General features: G+C 41.5%; 1 protein-coding gene across 3 annotated transcripts in view; it reads left to right on the forward strand.

The window, feature by feature from the left end:
* USP25 (ubiquitin specific peptidase 25) overlaps positions 1-20,885 on the forward strand; it is a 158,727-nt gene extending 137,842 nt beyond the window's left edge. For all 3 annotated transcript variants that reach the window (XM_090060085.1, XM_090060094.1, XM_090060105.1), the window contains 6 exons: positions 1,060-1,238; positions 3,381-3,459; positions 9,371-9,450; positions 16,890-17,013; positions 17,678-17,873; positions 19,448-20,885. In XM_090060085.1, coding sequence (XP_089916211.1) covers positions 1,060-1,238; positions 3,381-3,459; positions 9,371-9,450; positions 16,890-17,013; positions 17,678-17,873; positions 19,448-19,620 — 831 coding nt within the window. In that variant the 3' untranslated portion in view covers positions 19,621-20,885. The remainder of the gene's footprint in view (positions 1-1,059; positions 1,239-3,380; positions 3,460-9,370; positions 9,451-16,889; positions 17,014-17,677; positions 17,874-19,447) is intronic.
* The last annotated feature ends 2,766 nt before the right edge of the window (positions 20,886-23,651 follow it).

Below are 23,651 nucleotides of genomic sequence, written 5' to 3' on the forward strand. Positions count from 1 at the left end.
AAGTATACCTAATAAAGATGCATTAAAAGGACTCTTGCAGTTTTCCTTTTATGTCAACAGTAGGGCTTTTACCAGCACTGCTAAGTCAGCTAAGTGAATTCACCCTCTCTCCCCCTCCTCCTGTAGGCTTCTAGCTAGCATAGTTGTGCATGCCTACCTTGTTAAGTATAGATCAGATTCCGTGTTATCCAAATTGATGTGTAGTGGACCTTTGGTTTGGTCCTGATGGTAGATCCATTCATGTGTAAGATCATGTAAATCTTGCCAGTAACATTATGATATGGCCAAGGAAAAGAACAGAAATGAATATACACACAGGTTCCTCTAGGTTGCTTGCCAGACTGTGGGTACTTTCCTGTTTTTCTCGTATCATTCAGAACCCACATGTGAAGTGGACAGTGTGTTTGAAGGGGAGATGATTGAATTCCTGATAGCCAGAGGTAATAAATCTTGATGTAGTCCAGTAGACCTGGAGCTGAGGAACCTGTCCAAGTACTTGGCTATGAAGGAATTTGGAAGATCTGTGTTCAAGATCTACATAAGCATGTAATTGTCTAGGTTTGCTGGGCAGAGGGAGAGAGAGAAACAACTCCTGGGTTTTTTAAACATATAATGACCTGCACAGTACAAGTGCAGTTTGAAATATTGTCCTTACTCCATACAGCAGGCATATTGGGCTATCTGCCTGCTATATGAAGTAAATGGTAAAACCATGGCTAGGATTAGCAGTGAAGCTGACAAGAACATGAATTTCCTGCCTGGTTTTAGCAGAGAAATAGACAAGAGAGCTGAATCTGCCAAAACAGCTGCTGCACTTAACAGGGTGTAAACCAGTGCCTATGTGGATGACAAATGGCTGATGCTATTTCCCTGATTTGAACAGCACCCTGCATTAACCATGGCAGTTTTAAGTGGTTGGGGCTATATTTAAGTAGGTCAGGGGAGGGGGATTATTAGGAATCCTTTTCTAGCGAGAAATAATATGATATAAAGTATACTATTCATAAATCTTGGAAGGTTAATTAGACAAAACTGATACATTTATTTTAAATTATTTAGGCAATTAAATTGGAATATGCCCGGCTACTAAAAATGGCACAGGAAGATGCACCACATGAACATGATTACCGTTTGAATCATGCAATAGTCTACTTTATCCAGAATCAAGCGCCAAAGAAAATAATTGAGAGATCATTACTGGAACAGTTTGCAGATCACAATTTGAGCTTTGATGACAGGTAATTGGAATGCGTTCCATGAATGCTGTTAAATGTTTCGTTTAAAGTTCAGAGGAAGATACTGCTTAATGTACAATATATGTAATACAGGCGTGCACCCCCTGAGTATAATTTATGTAACTTGCACATCAGTTAATTTTTATACCTGTAAAACAACACACTATAAAAATTACTAATGAAGATTAGTTGTTTTTTTCCAAATATGTTTGGAATCTGTTGCAGTAGATTCTACAGATATGGCATCTCTTGCTGGAAGAAAAGATATTTGATTTTACTTCATATTCATAACCCCAATGACTAATGGCTGTTTCTTTAGTTCCTTTCTCTGTTTCTGGTACGGCAGTCATATATTGTACCTATGCATTTGTGATCAAAATGTAAGATGTATAGGCAAATAACTCAATAAACTATAGGTACATATTATATAAACAAATGTAAGATACATACATCCCTGTGTCTGACATAAATTGGGTAGTTACTATAATTCCACAGCAGAATTCTTTGCATACAATACACCCCAGAATAAGATGCATTTGTTTTTGAAAGGCAGAATGAAGAAAAAAGGATCTTCCTTGTTGTAAGTAAGTGAGTAGAAACAGCTAGGGAGAGAGCCTGGACATTGCTCTGCCCCTTGTGGATTACAAGCAGACTTTACTTTCATGTTAACCCACCTAGGCTGAAGCAGCAGAAACTGCTGTCACTGTATTTCTTTGCATGTAGTGTACACTCCCAGTTTTCATTTTTGAAAAAGGTGGCATGTTGTATGTAGCAATTAATTGCCTGTTAATATGGATTCCTGGACCTTCCTCTGAAACAAATTAGGCTAGTCACTTTGGCTTGGGACAGACATTCAGAAAGCCTGAATTGATCCAGTCTTTGTGGGTTAGTCTTACCTGCAAAACTTAAACCAATTTGAAGGTGAATGGACATTCCCTTTTCATTCTAGAAATGCAGGCGCATGCTTGCAGTGGCTCAGGCTAGGAGGCAGGGGGGCACTAGAGCAGCCCTCCCTTCACTCCACAATGCTGAGCTGAGGGGGTGTGGCCAGGCCCAGCAGGATATTCTGATTATTTCCCCACCCTCCCAACTGCCCAGCAGGGAATATTTGTCACTTCTAACTCGGTGTTTATCAACCCATTAAGAAAACAAAGCCTCTCTCCAAGCTTTTTTTAAACAGTTTTCCATGGAAGGACATTAAGCTACCCATTGATTAGCTCCACAAAACCTGTCTACCATTGTTGTCTCCCACAGCGTGGACCGTAGCCAGCATGTGGTCTGCTAGCTAATGCTGAGGTGTCTGCATAAGCTGGAGTGGCAGGAGGTATTATCCCTGCTTAGCAGGGAAAAGCCAGGCAGAGGCTCTGTGCCTGCAAGTCTCTGCTGGAGCTGCAGCCAAGTAGCAGAGGGGAAGGGGCAGCCCTGCTGTGGAGCAGAGAGCCCCGCCCAGCCAAAAGCATGCTGGGATCCTGGGAGAGTCTGATTAAACTTAAACTAGGAAGGGGTCTGGGATAGACATTGCATAAACCTTTTTGACCCAAATCTGTTCAGTCTGATACTACATTCAACCGGGTTTATCTCAAACCAGTTTCAGCCATTTTCAGATTGGTTTATGTGCACTGAACATAACTGATACAGGTTTTAAACCGATTTCTCATCACTTTAACTGGTTTATGTGTAATGTCTGTCCCTAGCCTTCAAGACATAGGGCACTTGGTTAGATGGAAACTTGCTTGTGTGCGTGGCAATTTGTGTTGTATTCTGATTTCCACTTTTACCTGTTTAACACAGTCGGAAAGGCTATACAACTGCAGCTTGATCTAAATACCAACTAGAATTCAAACCATCTGCTTTTTAACTTAAAAAAACAGGACAGTCTGGCAGAAGAAGACAGTTAAAGCATGCCAATTAATTTACATATTTTAACATAATTATGAGTTGCCCCCCCCCCGCACACATGGCTTGAACCTGAAGAACAGAGAGCAAATTTACAACTTGTGTTTGTACTTGTTGTCTAGAGTTGTGATGCTCTGATGATCTTTACATGTGTGCTGTGGGCTAGTCTCCTTGACACTTTACAATATTTCTTGTGTTTTCTGTTGTTAACCGTGTTTTTCAGACAGTTTGTCTTTCTTTGTTTTCAAGGTGCCGTAACATAATGAAAGTGGCTCAAGCCAAACTTGAAATGATAAAACCTGATGAAATAAACATGGAGGAGTATGAGGTTAGCATTTTCTTCACTGCATATTCAATTGTACCATAAATTTTACCCAACAACTGAATGGAAGTCATTGCATCAACCAGATTTCTTGTGCTCAGATCATTAGAGATTTACATATTTGTTCAAATAAAAGATGAGGCTCCCCCCCCCCCCACCGTTAGCCTGCGGAGAAATGTTCCTTGTTTACCTTCTCATACAAAGAAACCTCATTAAATACATTGTTTATAATTAAGCTGCTGCCAAAAACACCCATATGCTTAGTAATGGAAACCAACTTTGAAATTGATTAAATGCAGCCAATACTGAGCATGACTATCAAACACATGGCCCATAATGGGTAAGCATATTGATAGGAACCTACCATGTGGATAGATTAGTGAAGCTCATCTGAATAAGATGTATAGTAATGCCTATTGGGCTCAATCCCCTTTTAGCGTCAGCTCTTCTTTAAGTCATGGTGAACCACTACATTAAATATATTTCAACTTCCTCTTTGCTCCCACAGCTGAGCTGTACCTTCCTTTCTCATTTCAAATTATTCCTGTTTCTTTACCAGGCTTAAATGCCTGGAAAACACCACCAAATGGGATCCCAAACAATTCAGCCAGAATCACTCTGTTGCCTCCTCTCTCAGCCTGTTACATATTAGTGTGGCCTTGCCTTCCATGAGATGGAGCTAGACCAGGTTGCCCTGCACCTCATCAGCATATATCTGTTTGGAGTATCTCAGGACTTCAGTTCCAGTCATGATTACAGGGCTAATTAGTACATGGATCCTTTTGTGGTGGTGGTGGGGTGGTATGTTGACAACCCAGATTTATTTTCCCTGCTGTGATAATGGGAAAGGGGACAAATTCAAGGCAAGCCTCCAATAGTTAGATTCTATTCCTGGGAAATTGTATCAAATTTATAAATTTTTCATATATAGAATCTAATTATTGCGGGGGAGATCATCTTGTAAGTAAATATGGTAATATCAGTTGTCGAAAGAATTTATTCATGGAATCACTATCTACATGCGAACATTCCAGTGCTGCAGTTCATTCTATCTGGAATCCTAACTCAAATTTGATTTGGGCCACAAATAAAATTAACCCACTACTCTTGGCCTATTCCTTAATGCTTGCTGACATCACTGACTGTACCCCTTAATTTACCACAGGAAATGATTGGCTTTCTCTGCTCTGAAATGGGCATGATTTTAGTGAATAGTACAGGCATACCTCGGAGATATTGTGGGTTCGGTTCCAGACCACTGCAATAAAGCGAATATCGCAATAAAGTGAGTCACACGAATTTTTGGGTTTCCCAGTGCATATAAAAGTTTATGTTTACACTATACTGTAGTCTGTTAAGTGTGCAATAGCATTATGTCTAAAAAAAAATGTACATATCTTAATTAAAAAAATACTTTATTGCTAAAAAATGCTAACCATCATCTGAGCCTTCAGCGAGTCGTAATCTTTTTGCTGGTGGAGGGTCTTGCCTCGATGTTGATGGCTGCTGACTGATTAGGGTGGTGGTTGCTGAAGGTTGGGCTGGCTGTGGCAATTTCTTAAAATAAGACAACAATGAAGTTTGCCGCATCAATTGACTCTTCCTTTCACGAAAGATTTCTCTGTAGCATGCAATGCTGTTTGATAGCATTTTACCCACACTAGAACTTCTTTCAAAATTGGGGTCAATCTTCTCAAACCCTGCCGCTGCTTTATCAACTAAGTTTATGTAATATTCTAAATCCTTTGTTGTAATTTCATCAATGTTCACAGCATCTTCACCAGGAGTAGATTCCATCTCAAGAAACCACTTTCTTTGCTCATCCATAAGAAGCAACTCCTCATCCGTTAAAGTTTTATCATGAGATTGCAGCAATTCAGTCACATCTTCAGGCTCCACTTCTAATTCTAGTTCTCTTGCTATTTCCACCACATCTGCAGTTACTTCCTCCACTGAAGTCTTGAACCCCTCAAAGTCATCCATGAGGGTTGGAATCAACTTCTTCCAAACTCCTGTTAATGTTGATATTTTGACCTCCTCCCATGAATCACGAATGTTCTTAATGGCATCTAGAATGGTGAATCCTTTCCAGAAGGTTTTCAATTACTTTGCCCAGATCCATCAGAGGAATCACTATCTATGGCAGCTATAGCCTTACAAAATGTATTTCTTAAATAATAAGACTTGAAAGTCGAAATTACTCCTTGATCCATGGGCTGCAGAATGGATGTTGTGTTAGCAGGCATGAAAACAACATTAATCTCGTTGTACATCTCCATCAGAGCTCTTGGGTGACCAGGTGCATTGTCAATGAGCAGTAATATTTTGAAAGGAATCTTTTTTTCTGAGCAGTAGGTCTCAACAGTGGGCTTAAAATATTCAGTAAACCATGTTGTAAACAGATGTGCTGTCACCCAGGCTTTGTTGTTCCATTTATAGAGCACAGGCGGAGTAGATTTAGCATAATTCTTAAGGGCCCTAGGATTTTCGGAATGGTAAATGAGCGTTGGCTTCAACTTTAAAGTCACCAGCTGCATTAGCCCCTAACAAGAGAGTCAGCCTGTCCTTTGAAGCTTTGAAGCCAGGCATTGACTTCTCCTCTCTAGCTATGAAAGTCCTAGATGGCATCTTCTTCCAATATAAGGCTGTTTCGTCTACACTGAAAATCTGTTGTTTAGTGTAGCCACCTTCATCAATTATCTTAGCTAGATCTTCTGGATAACTTGCTGCAGCTTCTACATCAGCACTTGCTGCTTCACCTTGCACTTTTATGTTATGGAGACGGCTTCTTTCCTTAAACCTCATGAAGAAACCTCTGCTAGCTTCAGACTTTTCTTCTGCAGCTTCCTCACCTCTCTCAACCTTCATAGAATTGAAGAGAGTTAGGGCCTTGCTCTGGATTAGGCTTTGGCTTAAGGGAATGTTGTGGTTGGTTTGATCTTCTATCCAGATCACTAAAACTTTCTCCATATCAGCAATAAGGCTGTTTCGCTTTCTTATCATTCTTGTGTTCACTGGAGTAGCACTTTTAATTTCCTCCAAGAACTTTTCCTTTGCAGTCACAACTTGGCTAACTGTTTGGCGCAAGAGGCCTAGCTTTCAGCCTATCTCGGCTTTCGACATGCCTTCCTCACTAAGCTTAATCATTTCTAGCTTTTGATTTAAAGTGAGAGACGTGCGACTCTTCCTTTCACTTGAACACTTAGAGGCCATTGTAGGGTTATTAATTGGCCTAATTTCAATATTGTTGCGTCTCAGGGAATAGGGAGGCCCGAGGAGAGGGAGAGAGACGGGGGAATGGCCGGTCGGTGGAGCAGTCAGAACACACACAACGTTTATCGATTAAGTTTGCCGTCTTATATGGGTGCGGTTCGTGGCGCCCCAAAACAATTACAATAGTAACATCAAAGATCACAGATCACCATAACAAATATAATGAAAAAGTTTGAAATATTGTGAGAATTACCAAAATGTAACACAGAGACACGAAGTGAGCAAATGCTGTTGGAAAAATGGTGCCAATAGACTTGCTTGACGCAGGGTTGCCACAAACCTTCAATTTGTAAAAAAAGCGCAATATCTGCGAAGCGCAATAAAGCGAAGCGCAATAAAACGAGGTATGCCTGTATGCGGTTTCAGAACTAAATATTGCACTGGTATTAGCTACTATTTGCCTGTCATCAGCAGGGATCCTGGTTTTCTGTTTAAAAATCATAAATTCTCTTATAAGTTTACTAATTCTCTGATTAAATACCCCAAATCCTCATTTTTTCCATGATTAAAATGAAATGCCACTATATATAGGTATCGGTTGAACACAATATTTTATTTATATATTTACAATTTTAAAGCAGTTCAGAAACTTACAAGTGCCTCAATTACTATAACAAAATAAATTCTAAATACCTTTAAATTTTGGCATCTGATTTTGGGTTTTTTATCACAGAAAATCAGAGCTCCCCCTTCCCCCTTTGCTCACCAGGATGTGGGTACAGTTGTGGCTGCCCTCCCCATACCCCATGCTGCTTTGGGGAAATGTTGAGCAAGCCTGATGTGCCAATGCCCTGCCTGTGCTATTATCCCTCACTTCCAAGCCACAGTCCCCCAACCCTGCTGCTGCCCCTTACTCCCCAGTAGAAGCCCCCTGTCCCTACTGGTGCCCCTTAATCCCTACCCAAAGCCCCCTGGACCTTCTGGTGCTGCTCACTCCCCACCTGCAGCCTACTGTTCTCCCCCAATCCTGCCAGAGGGGGTCCCCAGCTACCAGAGCTACGAGGCCAGGGAACCATGTCTGTAGCTCCTTGCTCCCCCCAGCAGTCCCCGAGCTTCAGCGCCACCCACAGGAGGCAGTGACTGCTGCAGCAGAGTGGAGCATGGAGCCCAGCTACCCCTTCCTGGTTTAATCTTTGAGTGTCATTCATTAAGAATAGGCATGCCATACTTCTGGCATGGAACATGCAGAGCCTGTCTGGCATATGGGCTGGAACCAGTACCGTGCACTGACTTTGGAGCTGATCTGTATTGGTCCATACCAGAGCCAGCTCACAGAGCTGTCCAGGAGGGTACTCTGTGCAGTATTTACCCATGCTCGCCCCCTGTGCTGTCAGTAGAGCCTGCAGCATCCAATCCAGCCTGTGCATTGTCTGCACCACACACCAACCCTGCTCTGGGTTTTATGCTGCCTCTGGGCTGTAGGTAGCGCTGGTAACATGGGGTGCATGCTTCATTCAGGACCCTGCCTGTACACTGGCTTCTAATCCTGACCGCCCTGAAACCAGTGTGCATGCAACTCACCCCATGCTGGAACCCTGAGCTGTGAGCACTGCTCTCAGTGCTAAGTGCAGCCTGTGCTGCCTGAAGCCCAAGCCCCAGAATGAGGCTGAGGAACAAGAGACCAGCACAGGGAATGCCCTGCATACAGCATCACACCTTCCCAGCCCTGTCCACTGGCCCAAGCACAGCTGCCTCTGATCTGCACACCAGCCTAGAGACCCTTTTCTGGCCCACTTCTGATTTAGAACATAATTAATCCCTTCCAAGAGACCTACACAAGTCTCCATACCCCACTTAAACCTTATCTTTTATCACTGTGGGGCAAAATTCTCTCCCTGGAGAAGCAAAGAGCAAGTAATCATCTTGCCAAATCAAAAAAAAAAAAAATTTAAAAAAAGCAATCTGCTGTGTGCTTATTCGCCATCCTGAAGGCCTAAAGTATGTTCTGTCTTGAAGCACAGATTTTTCCCCGTGCTTCAATCTCTTTTAGGGAGAGTAAGGACTGGAGGATTCGCACAATAGCAGGTATTTTGCCTTGTCTACTAATCATTTAGAAGTAAAACATTTTGTGTCATTAAATGCAGCTAAAGTAACTAAGGTATAAAGACCATGCAACATGATTAAATATTTTATTTCGCTATCTAGGTGCTACTTCCTTTATCTGTGACATAACATGAGGTATTCATCATTTCAAATTTACAAATTTTTAAGATTTTTCCCCCATTCACAGATTGAAATTAAAGCTTAATGTTATGACTGTCATAACTTTTCAGATATGTATTATGTTCATGTAAATGCTTTGGAGTGATACACAAGTGAAAAAGAATAGGTTGCGTTTTCATTTGCTTTTCACAGGAATCAAGGGCTTTTATAATCTTAATTAGGATTTCCATTAGTGTGCTTTTATTGTTCCTTTCAATTGGCAGTTCATTCCAAAAAAAAGAGTTTTTTGATTATCAAAACTGTAATTATTTTCCAGTCTTATAGCAGATGTTTTCAGAAGTTGGGTATGCTACTGAAAGAATCTAATATAATTATTTATTAGATCCATTATAAGTGTGTGATGCTATATAAAGATTATAATGTTTCATATAAATTAGCATATCATGCAATGAATGTTCTAAATATATTTTGTCATGCACAGAGGTGGCATCAAGAATATAAAAATTTCAGAGAAACAACCATGTATCTTCTGGTAGGACTGGAGCTTTTTCAAAAAAAGAGGTAAGAAGTAAACGTTATAGAATTCAGACTTATATAGCAAAACGGTGATATAAACAAAATGAATGGAAGTACAACCACAAAACAAAATTAACACTTTGAATCCCAAAGTTATTTAGTAGCCATGCAAGTTCCAGAGCCCTATTTAATGGTCTGCAGATATACAGCTGTACCTGACACACGGGTTGCAGCCTTAGCTTCAGTTTCTGAATTTGCTATGCAAACAGCTAACAGCAACCCAGTTACCAAGCAGCAAATGCATCAGTAATTGTAGCAAGATTATCTTAAAAGAGAAAAAAGTGACATTTGTCTTGTCAATCATGGCGTGGGTTGCACAGGGTTTGGGAATAAAGGTGGAGTGCTCTTGGCCACATCCATTTTCTGTGCAGTCAGGGCCTAACAAGTTAATGTAGGCATTGGGTAATTAATTTATCATCTTCAGCTGGAGAAGGCATGGATAGTTAGAGTTAAGTGTTAGCAGTGTATTGAATGCATTGCAGTCAGTGTTTCTTTATTACCTCTCAACCTACCTTACATGTTTGTGAAGAAGAGATGGGGTAGCATTACAGAACCCTGTAGCATCCTTGAGGAGAGAGCCTTCACGAAAGAGAAACCATTACCCTAATTTACCTGTTCCTCACATATGATCAAGGTGGGCACTTCAGAGAGCTAATAAATTAGTTGAATATTATGTTGTTCTGATTGGTTCAGAACTGAACCATTATATTTGTATGCCCCTGCATGTTTAGTGGGTCCCTGATCCTGCAAATATGGAAAAAAATGTTGAGGTTGCATGGCTCCCTCTACACGTGTAGGTAAAGGCATGTTGGGATCTAATACTCAATTCTCATCTTGCTTGCCGCCATGCCACACGTGCATTAGATCCCATTCCACCTTATTGCTGGTGCAGGTTAGCAGCTCAAAGCACCCCATTTGAGAGGCTTCCAGCTGCGGGGGGTGCCCTCTACACCCCCATGGTGATGGAATTGCAGTCCTCCTGTCTCAGGGCTGTGTGAAATTCCCAAGACAGGAGGATTGCTCATGGGGCAGAGGGAGGAATTACTTTACAGCTATCCTCTGGCCTTGCAGGTTTGCCAAGAGAGAAGCTATGGGAACCTAGCACCCACAGCTGTGGGACTTCAGCTCCTAGCAGCTGTAGGGTGCTGCCATGGCAGACTCTGAAGCTGCTGCAGCTGAGTATCCTGAGTAGTTGTGAAACTCTCAGCCCTGGCTGGGCAAGATACACCTCTGCAGCTGGAAGCGCTGTTAGCTGATGGGGAGCCTAGCTCCCCTGGAGACCCTTGTACACATGCAAATTAAAGCTCAATAGCAGCCAGCTATAAAGTTAGTGTATGTTTTGCGGCCTAACTTTATAGCTGGTTGGAGCTTTTTTTATTATGTGACAGTTACTTTGCTTGTGCAGCTGGTCTCAAGGTAATTGTGCAATTAACCAGTTACTTTTGCAATACTTCTAATGTTTAGAGGGGCCCATAAGTCACAGTATGGTCCTGTGGGTAGGGTAACCAGCTGGAAAGTCATGAAGCTTTGGCCATCTTACTAGCTCTGCTGCTTACCTCTCTGTGACACCTTTGGCAAATAACTACCTTCCGAGTCCCCTGTTTGCTTTGTAAATTTAAAATGCAGAATTCATAGGGACACTAATCTCCGTTGGGTCTCTGGACACTTATTTGTACTCCACAGTACGTGCTGATGTGGTCTAATTTGCCATATTTAAGTATTTATTAATTTTAAGCAACTAACACATTTTTCAGAAGGCTGACTTCTTTAATTAGGGGTGGGGGCAACTTTTGTGGCCTTTCTTCCAAACTTTTAAATATATTAGAGATGTTCTGAACACCAGTCTAATATATAGGACTATCTTTTCCCTTTGTCTTCTGTATTTAAAATATATAGAAGAGCAAACTTCTGATTGCTGAATGCATTCTGTTATTGAGACACTAGGTTGCCAAGTTATATTTTGTATGAGCAAAGCATTCACTTAATATGCTTTTCCCCTTCATCTGTTCCATGTGGAGAAACCCCACTGCTCTACATGTCACCAATTCTTTTCATATGGTCTCCAAATAATTTACATTCAGTTATGTACTAAACATGAGCCCATTATTCCCTTAAAAACCTCCAGAAAACAAGCCACTACCAATCAGTATTTGACAAAAAATGAAGAAAGTGTTACCATCCAATGATTAATTTAACATTAAAGGAGGCATGGTATTCTATCCTTTTACATTTCCTTAATGATCTTCTGCACCTAACATTTGGCTAACATTTAAGCAGTAGTTACCTGCATATCAAATGTTTACATGCATTAACAGGATGAGCGTTTATTGTTTCCACTGAATAATTCAAAGGCATCAATTGTGTGTGTGTGTGTGTGTGTGTGTGTGTGTGTGTGTGTGTGTGTGTGGAAGAATATCCTGTAGAGGGCAGTTCTGCTTTCTAAAAGCAGTGTTAAATTGAAGAGCTGTTCAGGTAAAAAAGAAAAATAGTCCTTCCATACTTAATTTCTTAATCAAGAAAATAGTTCCAGTGGTTCATAAAACTGCAGTTGTTTACTTCCATATAAATAAGAAGGTGTTTTCATCAGTAGGATTTCATCAGTAGGCTTTATTTTGAAGTTGGCTTTCTAACTGTAATATTAGTAGCAGATAGCAACTGAGAAGCAATGAGCAAAACACCCAGTAGCATAACTAGGGTAGGGAGAGATGGGCACCAGCCCTAAGCGACAACTTATGGGGGGCACCAATATGGTCCCTTTCCCCCAGGAGTCTTTACCATGACAGGGTAGAGGAGCCAGATAGGCATGACCCCCACACCCAGTAGTATATCTGGGGGCATGGAATGATGTGTCCCCTCCCCCCCCCCCCCCCCAAGCTTTGCCATAGGAAGTACAACCCTCCACCTGGGGAGAGAGGGAAGAGCAAAAGGGACACTAGGAGTGCCCCCTTCTTGGAGCTTGTGCTGCTGTCTGTTCTCCAGTGGCAGCAGCTCAAGCCCATGCCACTGCAAAAGCAGCTGAAGTAGTAGCCGCTACCTTTTGCCCTGGCATGGCAGTGCATGCTCCAAGAAGCTGGAGTGAGGAGAGCCAGATGGGTAAGACTCCTCTCCTCTTCCCCTCCCTTTCTCCCCCTCGTCTCCTCTCCATGGTGCTGAAAGAACTGGTTACACCTTTGAATATTCCCGTCTTGAGCTGAGTAGACCATGATTTTTAACTTGTGTCTTGCTTGAGACCTAGGCATATACTGTGTGACAAAATGTCTGGTCACTGAGTTTGGATGCAACAGTGTTTAAGAGCCCTAGTTTGAAGCTTTTGGGCCTGATGTGTTTGGAAAAAGAAAATAGGAAGTATTTAACACTCAAAGAAAGAATCAGATTATGTGATTTGAGCCAGGAATCAGTTGCCTACTTCTTAAGGTATGATCTGTTTCATGGTGCCAGGTATAATCGTCCCACTTGTCCAAAAAAGAAAAAAAAATGAAGCCTTAAGTATTAACTCAGAATAATTGTAGCACATGAATGTCAACTCTGCCCCTGAACATGAAGCTCTTTTCCCACTATTCTTTAGTGCCGTGAATTATTTCCAAATTTTATTCTAGGTCTTTTTTTGTAGTGATCTTTACACATTCTTATTAATGGACCAAAGGTATCCCATTCACTGTAACTTTGGAAATTTCTGTACTGGTGCCTATGCAGGCTATAGAGTTATCCCCTGATAGTGCCAAATGTCTTTCTTGGGGGACTGTCTAACAGAGAGGCTCACATGTAGTCACTAAGAAGTCCAAAAGGCTATGTCATGCTACATAAGATTGAGCTCTAAATTCACTATTAGTTTTAGTTGTAGTAAAAAGAAAAAAAAAAACACAGAAGAAAGAAAATGATCCAAGATTTCTGCCCCAGAACAGTGATATCAAGAAAAATGAACATTTTAATTAACTCTCACTTCAACTGAGATTACCCTTCCAGTCCTATCAAATCATCATGGTGTGGTACTGACTCAGTTGTGGAGACAACATTGCTTTTGTTTTGGAGCTCATCCACTAATATAATAAAATGGCTGAAAATGTTTTTTCTAATTCTGGTCTGCTCCAGTCATTCTCCAAGGATCCCTGCAAACATCTTAAGTTTATTGTCTAATTTGATCTGTGGGTACTTGTTTTTTTTCGAAGGATGGTCTCTTCTGCCTACATAAGCCCATTTACCTTCCTGAAAATGAGGCCCCTTCAAAACTGTGTGCTAGAAGCAGCTCATTTTGGAAGAATACAGATTCAGTATGTCCCTTAGCCCTACAGGTGTTTCCAGCAGGCTGCCTTGGACTTGAGTCCCACAGTTACAAGAGTGAGGGAGAGGCTGCATTCTGAAATGTAGAGCTGTTCCATAATACATGAAATCTTTTCTGTATTTGTGTAAGGTCAGTTGGTTCAAGTTCTTACTACAGAACTAGATTAGCATGCTGCCTGAACAAACAGGACAGTGTACAGTCTAACTTTAGGTATGGTTATACTACCTTCAACCATCTAGGAGATGCTGCCCATAAAACAACCCACTTCTGCTCTGTGCACTACAAAAGTTGAAAAACAGTAAATATATGTAAGCAGTGTTGGAACGGCACACACCACTGAACACATCTGAGGCTGTGAACCCAAGAGCACTGCTGAGTCCACACTGATCTTGTGCAAACAGCAGCTACGTTATAATTTTTTTGGCTTTTGGTGCACGTTATGGGAATGAGATGGTGGGCATGTTCTCAACATAATTGGCCTCTCTGGACAGCCACAGACAGTGGCAGATCATTTCTACAGATGATGGGATTACCTAGCAAAAGTTCTGATGAACATAATGACAGAAGAACGAACACTCTGCCTTACCAGAAAAGAGGGGACAGGAACTACCGCGGATATGTTTCTTTTGAGCAAGGGCAAAAACTCTTGTGTATCTTTCTTCCAGGCCCTTACATGCCAGTAATTATCCAGAAAAGCCTTTGAGACAGAGCATAGGTCATAGTAATTCCTCTAGCTCCAGTTAAACAGCACAAAGCTTCTGGCAGTATTTACAGAACCCCTGTATTTGCTGTATTTGCAGGGTTTTCTATCCTATGAGGAGAGATTTCCCTCATACTTACAGACAGCTTCTCAATATTTGGCAGTTAGACTGTAAACTCTGACTAGAGGAGATCAGTCATGTTTCCCTTGTAAATATTGGAAATTTAGGAGTTCCCCAATTTTTTTTTTAAATTATGTGTAAAAATAGAAGAGACTTCTCTTTTATGGGGTGTGAACATTGATCTCTGTAATCACATGTTTCTCATCTCCACAATATGGGTGGTGTGCTGCATTGAAAATCCTTTGAACTGTTTCTTTTGTTAAAGTAAAATAATTGACTAAGCCTGTCATGATCGGATGGATCTTTGGTTTCCATCTTTGATTTGGCTGATCAAGCTGTACTTGCAAACTAGGGAATCTTCTCCATCTGGTGTTGAAATGTAGTGCTACAGAAACAGCCGAAGTATTTGTTAAAATGTAGGAGAGGTTCGATTACATCTCAAGCAAGATGTCACTAAAAAAGCTATCTATACAGGAAATGAGCTGCTTTCTTTAATAATTGCATTAGAGGTTTTCATATTGAGACCTGTGAATTCCTTGCATTTGACAATGTCTACTTTTTTTTCCAAACACGCACTACTAAGATACTAAAAGATTGATCTACTAAAAGATATTGCCCACAAAAATCCTTGCCTCTTACAGCTTTCAAGAAAGACTATGCGGTTTTCTAATCTCCGTGAAGCAGTGTTAGAGTTTCACTTTAATCAGTCCTTTGTTTCTTTTACCCTTTCCAAAACTTACAAGTAGTAAGGTACTTAACAAAAGCAGGAGTCCTATTGCCTTTAGTGCTCTATTCATATTGCTAAAAATTAAGCTTATACTTAGTAGTTTCCTAGATTATGCACTTTGCTCATTAAGTTGTCACTTAACTGGAGTAGGATCTTTTAGCACTACTTTTGTGGTACGTAGGGATCCTGAGGGGGGAAACGCCATCTCATCTCATTATTAATCAAAGCAAAAATGTATTGATACATGTTATGTCTTTAGCTAAAGTCTCACTTCCTTGGAGTTTTAAACCAGTTTCCTCCAGGGCTGAGGTACTGTGTGTGTTTGTTGTTTGCTGAGATATTGAGCTGCTCCATGACATGTCTGTTTGGATGCCAGAGTGTTGGTCAAATGTCCAATCAGAAAGAATAACAGGCCAGTCATTATAACTGAGAATTCGGCTTACCTTCTGAACTGCATTTCTTGCTAATTTCTCATGAGTCCGAATATGCCAAAGCTACATGTGAAGAAGGAGGATACTTACTAGGAGCTGCCATTCCTTGAGATAGTTGACTCTGTATGCATGCTCATACTTGCCTTTCTTTTTCCCCTCAATTCTCTGCATGTGTCCTTGGAGTTTAAAGATTCAGGAGGGAGAATAAAGAATACTGACTGCACTTCCATTATGTTATGTAACTTCAGGCAGTAAGGTGTGGTGCCTCAAACAGAAACAAAGTTGTACAAAATGAGTGGCCTTCCAGAAGGTTTCACAGCAGCAGTTTTACTAGATGTCTTATGTCATCAGTGAAGGAGTTGCCTCTGCTTATTCACTAAGAAATGCCAGTACTAAAAGTAACTTTTTTCCAAATTTGCTTCCTATTCCATATGGAACTGCTTTGATCAGTTGGCGAGTTGCTCTATTATGGAAAGCACTGGTATATTTTTGGTGTGATTTTACAGAAACTATGTATTATTTCCATGTGCATATAATACAGAAAATAGCCAAAGGGGACCCAACATCTGACTGCAACTAGCAGCGTATGCTAGTAAGAGGTAGTGATGCTTTACAGCTCATTAAGTAGGGCTGCTACTGTCTCATTTAGTTGAGGCTTTCACCCTAAACTGTTCTCTTATTAGAAAAATACAGTTTTTCATTCAACTAAAATTTAAAGGTACCTTGAAAAAGTACAGTCTTTTTCAGTTCTTGTAAATCAGGTTATAACAAGGTTTACTAACATGTTTGCTGGAAGTCAGAGATGTAATACTGGCCAATCCAGTTAGATAACTATTATCAAACAGGTTTTTATTGTGGGGTTCCTTATACATTTTCCAATATTGAGTGAACATGTCTATACTGTAGTTGCATTTTAACCAAAATTCAATGTTGCAGTGAAACTGACACTACAGATAGCTGTTCTGTGGAGAGTGGGGTATAGCGGAGAGGTAGTGGTGGGCCTATCAGTAATACATTTGTGAATTGTTCCACCAAACTAAATGTTAGTGATACTGTGGGAAGACTGAAGACACAAAGATGTTATATGCAGTGTTTCCTCCTGGGAAATTGCACTTTAGAAATGAAAGACATTAAATTGGCTCTTTTGTTTCTTATTTTGGTTTTAGTTATATGGAGGCCTTGCTGTATCTTATCTATGCTTATCAGAATAACAAAGAACTCTTGTCCAAAGGCCAGTACAGAGGGCATGATGAAGACCTGATCTCACATTACAGAAGAGAATGTTTACTAGTAAGTGGTGTATGCCCAAAATATTGTAGTTTGTTTCAAATGGTAGAAAACCTAAGTAATTTGCATACAAAGGTGTGATTAAAAAGCCCCCATGTGTTAACAAATTAAGGACATTCCTATTCTGTTATGATGTGCTCAAAAATTGGGAGGTTGGAAATGGAAAATGTAAGGATTAAAAGGAAGAATGTCCCATCATTGTCCCTTCGGAATAAGTGGCAGTTCGTGTTTTACTATAACATTGTAATGAATTTGTCTATCGCCATGGAAGTGTGACAGTAAAAAGAATTATGTTGTAGTGGTAGACAACAAACTCAGCATTTTGTTGTGGTTTGCCAGGGAGCAACCACTGGAAATAACAGCAAAAGAAATAGGGGGGGGTTTAGCATAATTTTTAGAAACAAATTGTAGCAGAGAAAATTTAGTCTCTGGAATAATTACCAGAAAGATTATGATTAGGTTGGCACCAAATTCAAGTGTTTGTTGGTAGAAAGAGGCATAACACTTGATCTGCTGAGAGAAAAGTTTTTGAGATGGTCTCAATGCAATCGGCCTGCAACTCCAAACATTTCATGTAAAGAATTTTTGTTTTTAAAAGCTGATACCTGGCAAAATGTGAAATGTTATACACTTATAGACTTTCCTTTTTTTATGGTGTTACATGAAGAAACTAAATGAACATGCTGCAGCACTGTTTGAATCAGGAGATGATCAGGAAGTAAATAATGGACTGATCATTATGAATGAGCTTATTGTCCCATGTTTGCCATTGCTACTGGTGGATGAAATGGAAGAAAAGGATATTATTGCTGTAGAAGATATGAGAAACCGCTGGTGTTCATATCTTGGACAAGAAATGGAGCGTAAGTCGTATTCATTCCTTAAATTCAAAGGTTCATACACATACATGTGGGTCCATAGACAAATTGTCAGTTTTGAAGTCATGTATAACTTGATGATAATGTTGTTCCACGATAACATTCTCTGATACCACAGATGATGGCATTTGGGCCTGATCCACTACCCATTGCTAGAAACAGTTGTCTCTCTCTTTATTAAATTAAATCCTAGAGAATCAAAGGAAGTCCATTTTGAAGAAGGAAATATGCATATTAGCATTATTGCACATGTATTGCTTACATATCAGTTCTGTTTAGCTTCATATTTATTTCATTTTAGTTTTGAACACTGTCAGATTTAAAAATTTAATATAGATATTCCTAGTTAATACTTATAGCCCAAAGGGTAGAGTTTATTACAAAGTGATATAACTAATAAAGAAACTGATAGTTGTCAGAAACTCATTTGCAGGGGACCCTGCTTCCCCTCCCCCCAAATTCCTTCCCTCTGTGCTGTCACTTGCCCTAAGCAACAAATTGATGTTACCCTGAGAACTCCTTATCCCAACAAGATTCAACACTTGCACTAGGTTCCACATCTGTAGTAGGCGAGTGTCCACTAGGCTTAGGTGGCCTCTACCTTGGGTTGTGAAAGAAAGTATGGGCGCAGACCGAAGTTACGTTTGTCACGTGATTGGCCCCCTGATGCTCTCTACAGCCAAAGCTCTGACGCCTGAAATCTAAGGGCACTTTTACACATGCTCAGTGGGAGCAGCACTTTAATTAGAGCGGCTCTGAGACCTGCTGTAATTAAAGCACCACAGTGTCTTGTGCATCCCTGTACTTCAAAATGGCTGCAAGGGCACTTGATCTAAAGCTCATTCAACAAGCTTTAGTTAAAGTCCCCCCGCTGCTGTTTTGAAGCATGGAAATGCTGATACACAAGATGCAGGAAGCTGCTGGAATGCTGTAATTGCCACGCTAAAGCAGACTCAATTAAAATATTGTGCTGTAATTAGAGCATGCCAGAGCAGACTACATGCTTGTATACAGGCACCACCAAAGGCAAAGCATATGCCATAGTTGGCTTTCTAAATTACTTCCAACCAAACTCCCCTGAACAGTATTTTAATTGTTCATAAGTCACCAGAATCCTCTAAACATTTTTTGGTATGCCTGAGGTACCTGGAGCCACTCTGGCTTAAAGGGCCATTTCTCTCAGTTGTGGAGTTGATCTCACCACTGCAGACAGAAAATGTCCCAGGGTGCCTAGCCCAATATCTGCTTCTGCCTGTGCTTGGTAGTGGCAGGTGTCTTTAAGTATGCATGCCTCAGTCCCTTAGCTAAACCATGTGCAAAATTATATAGATCTATATTGGCAACATAACATAAACAATGCAGTAATAAAAGCAACATAAATTAATTGGAGCATAACATGAGCTTTCCAATGAGACTACACCTACTCTATCAGTACAGTAAAACACAAAAAAGCATTCACGAGACCATAAGTATAACAGAGTTCATTACAGCAGTATTCAGTTACTCCTTTTATTGCATCAGTAAATGCAGAATTTGACATTCATTTTTGTATTTTGCAGCTAACTTGCAAGAAAAGCTGACAGATTTCTTGCCAAAACTGCTTGATTGTTCTACAGAAATCAAAGGTTTCAATGACCCGCCAAAATTACCTTCCTATTCTACACATGAACTTGTCGAGAGATATGCCCGAATCATGTTGTCACGCAGTCGAACTCCAGCTGATGGAAGATAAACTCTGCAAACCTTCCTAAGCACATTGTATAAACTTTTTTAGTTCTTAACCCTTGCCTTCCTGTCACAGGGTTTGCTTGTTGCTGCTATAGTTTTTAACTTTTTTTATTTTAATAACTGCAAAAAACAAATGACTACAAACTTTAGCCAGACTGCAAATAAATAAAGCTGAGAATCGCATGGTGCTCAGTTTTTCAACCAGAGTTCATGCAACATTGCAAGTCTGATTACTATGGCAAAACTGCTTTTTGCCACCTATCTGTTACAGTATTACTTTGCTTTTATCTGAGATCCTTTACTTTATCAACAGCTTTCTATTCAGTCTGGATCATTCTGTGACTGCAACTATTTTAAGTGTCCAGTGCTGTGTAAATACATGGTACTTGGTAGCTTGTAAATGAAATGAATGAATAAAGTTTTATTTATGGCTACTTCTGTGTTTCCAAGCACATACATTGTATATTAATGTATTATATAAGTTGTTTTTAGATAAGATTCAGATACAATATATTGATGGGCTGCTGGGTTTTTAGTTATGATTCTTCAGGATTTATGGCCCATTTCTTTGAAGGTGGTCACTGATTACAGCACCTTGGAAAACTGTCACAATGGTATTACATCCTCTACTTTTTGTATGCTCTTTACTGATCTGTATAATATTGCAGCTGGCTCATATTTTGAGGCCACATCAGGTTTGATGTGAAGCTACAGACTGGTTTCCAAAGCAAAAATTAATTACCATTTCCTTCTATTCATAGAAGACATTTTTAAAAACAAAACTATTTTCAATAGAAATAGAAGCTATATTACACGCTCCAGGCTCGCAGTAAGATTTATTTTAAGATGATTAAGTTGAGTAAATTAGGGCTTTATAAATGTGAACTCTGTAAGACTGCAGAATCTATCACAGATTAAATATTCATTTTTTCCTCTTTCATAAATTTGGTGTGTTATATGTGAACTGCACCACTCTAGCTCAGAGTGTAACTTTTCACTAATACTTGCTATGGAATAGGATGCTGCTGTTGTTACAGCAAAAGATTTCCAAAATCAAATATCAATCCTTATTAACTCTCTATCAGAAGCTGATGAAGAAAACTGTAGAGCTTGTTTTGTAGAACTGAAATACTGTCTGATTTTAATGAAGATAATTATTTTGTGAAAGAGTTTAATGCATCCTTAGGTAATTCTGTTAACAGAAAATATTTTGATTCTTAATCTTTATAGCAATCATTTTGTGGTAGAACAGTAAAAGATGTAAATATGTTTGTGTACGTGTTTATTGGAGCGACACCAAATTATACTGTTGTAGAGTATATATTTTTTATGACTACTAAGAAAATAATGCAGAGGGGAGGGAAGGGTTGATAAAATTCAGACTGTTTCATGGGCACCAACTAACATCAGACCTTACAAAAAGTAAGAGGTTGAATTTATCCTCGTTTTCAAACCTTTCATATTGCCTTTGAGATGCACTAGTTGCTGTAAACTGGAGTGCAGCCCAGCATATGCAAAGACCTGGCACTTCAGTTCTGAGTTTGATAAAGGAACTGTTTTCAAGAATACATCTTTTCTGATTTCTTGCTCTTCAGTGCATTTTATTAACCATTGTTAAAACTGTAAAAATTGTACAGCAGCAACAGTGTGCAGAAGACAACCAGTACCCATGTCTATCATGGAAAAACTTACATAAGAGCCTACAACATAACCAAACACATTGCTGAAGAACTGAAGGAGTGCAGTCTGTGAGCAGGTGAAACTCTGGTTTGGAGGTGTTTGAAGATGATTTTGGGTTGATAGCAGATCCCATCTCAAGGTGGGAATCAGCAGATTTTTTACTTACTGTATCCATTTGTAAACCCAGAATTCTAAGCAACTTTAAGTTCAACTGCTCTGCTTTCATGGTACAGAAAGCAGATACATGGCCCCTAAGTTGCTTTTATCAGCATGGTGAATTGCATATGTAGAATATAAAAAAAAGCCTGGGTTTTGCTTAATCTTGTTTTTCTGTAGACTTTTTAAAAGAAATAGTAGGCTTTATATTTGCTAGTGTTTTTAATGTAAGACTAGAACACACAAAAATGTTGATGGTGTTTCTGGGAAGTATGTGCATGTGCCATGGGATCAGTAGGCCTGCCATGTGTATCTAACAGCTTGCATCCTTTGTCCATGTTTTTCCCAGTTCCTTAAAGGGAAAGTAATGTTTGTTGAACACATCTCCTCTTTTAAGGAGCTTTATATTCAGGTCTTGGCTGCAGTCCTTCAGAAACATTGTAAGGCTGTTCTGCTTTTTCCCTTACCAGAGCTCTGTGTGTGGGTATGGATGTGGGTATGGGAGCCATATAGTGAAGAGTGGCCAGCGGGTACCAAAGTGGGGAAAGTGGCGGTGAGGACGGAGGGAGTGGAAGTGAGTGGGCATGCGGGACCTGTGCTGGTATCCTGGGACCAGGACCAGTGAGGTCCAGAGTGGGGTGGCAGGAATCTGTGGAGCCAGGCTGGGCTATGCCAGCAGAGAAAGAAGGGAACTGACTGGGCTCCATAGAGTCCCTGCCGGCCAGGACCCCATGCTCCTGCTGCCCTGCATTAAGCCCTGCTGGCTCTGGCTCCTGGACTCCGGCACAGGCCCATGCTCCCACTCGGCTGCTGCTGGCTCCCACACACCCACTCACTCCCAATGCCTCCACACCAACCTCACAGTACCTGACACCACGCGCCCTATGCTACCCATTTGGGCTGAGCAGCAGTAGCAGGGAACAGACTGGTGCTCAGAGTGGGGAAAAAAGTGGTCGCTCCCCCTCCCCATGGCTGGCCTTTCCTGCAGCAGCCGCTAGCAGCCTGCCCGTGGCTGTTCTGCTTCTCTGCCGCGTCACCCTGTGGGGCAGTGGTGGCAATGGAGTGCAGGCACAGGCAGCTCCATGTGAGCTCTGAGTGGCTGCAGCATGGGGCACTGGCAGCAGAAGGGGGAGTGGCTGCTTTCGCCTGTACTGAGCACCAGCCTGTTGCCCACTGCCGCTGCTCAGCCTGGGCCCCACGCCAGCTCCAGGCTCACCCATCCATGCCAAGTGGTGGCGGCAGCAGCAGCAGCTGGACAGAAACTGCTGCTTGGTGTGGAGGAAGGTGCCCCCCCCTTTCCCATCACTGCTGCTGGGCAGTGTTTGCTCATGCCATGCTCAGCTGCAGTGCGGCTGCTTTAGCACCACCTCTGTGCTGTCTCATGTGGCAGCAGTGTCCTTGTGGAGCAGCCACAAGGCAGCTCACAAGCCAAGCAGTGGAGAAGCAGCCGCACCACAGCCTTGTGCAGCGCAACTTCTTGTTGGGCAGCTACAGCAAATACTGCCCGGGGGGGAGAGCGGGGTGGGCTTTCCTCCTGCTGAGTTTCTGCCTAGCTGTTGCTGATACTGCAGCTGCCACTCAGCTTGGACAAGCTATTCCGGAGCTGGCACAGGGCCCAGGCTGAGCAGCGGTAGCGGGGAACAGACTGGTGCTCAGTGCAGGTGAAAAGCAGTCGCTCCCCCTCCCACTGCTAGCGCCTTGTGCTGCAGCTGCTCAGAGCCTGCTTGGGACTGCCTGTGCCTGCTCTCCATTGCCTCTGCTGCTCCACAGAGTGGCAGTGATGCAGCAGAGAGGCAGCACAGCCCCACTCGGGCTGCAAGACGCTATAGCAGGAAGTGCTAGCAATGGGGAGGGGGAGGAGCTGCTTTTCTCCCGTGCTGAGCACCAGTCTGTTCCCCACTGCCACTGCACAGCCCAGATGGGCAGCCTGGGGCACGTGGTGTTGGGGTACCACAGGGTTGGGGTGGGGGCACTGGGAATGAGTGGGCATGTGACAGCCAGCAGCAATCTGGTGGGACCAGGCCCAGAGCAGGGTGGCGAACCCTTTTCCCCAAAGGAGTACTTCCAGGGGCAAGGGGAAAGACTTCTGGTGGCAAAGGTCAGAGGTTAAGGGCAGGACTTCTGGCCCCAAGATGGTGACTAAGGGGTTGGGCTACCCATGCAGCCCCTGACAAGTTGCTAAAACTCAGTAAGTAACCC

Source organism: Crocodylus siamensis, chromosome 1 (assembly GCF_052110815.1).
Source record: "Crocodylus siamensis isolate JL-2025a chromosome 1, ASM5211081v1, whole genome shotgun sequence".
NCBI classification, from domain to species: Eukaryota; Metazoa; Chordata; order Crocodylia; family Crocodylidae; genus Crocodylus; species Crocodylus siamensis.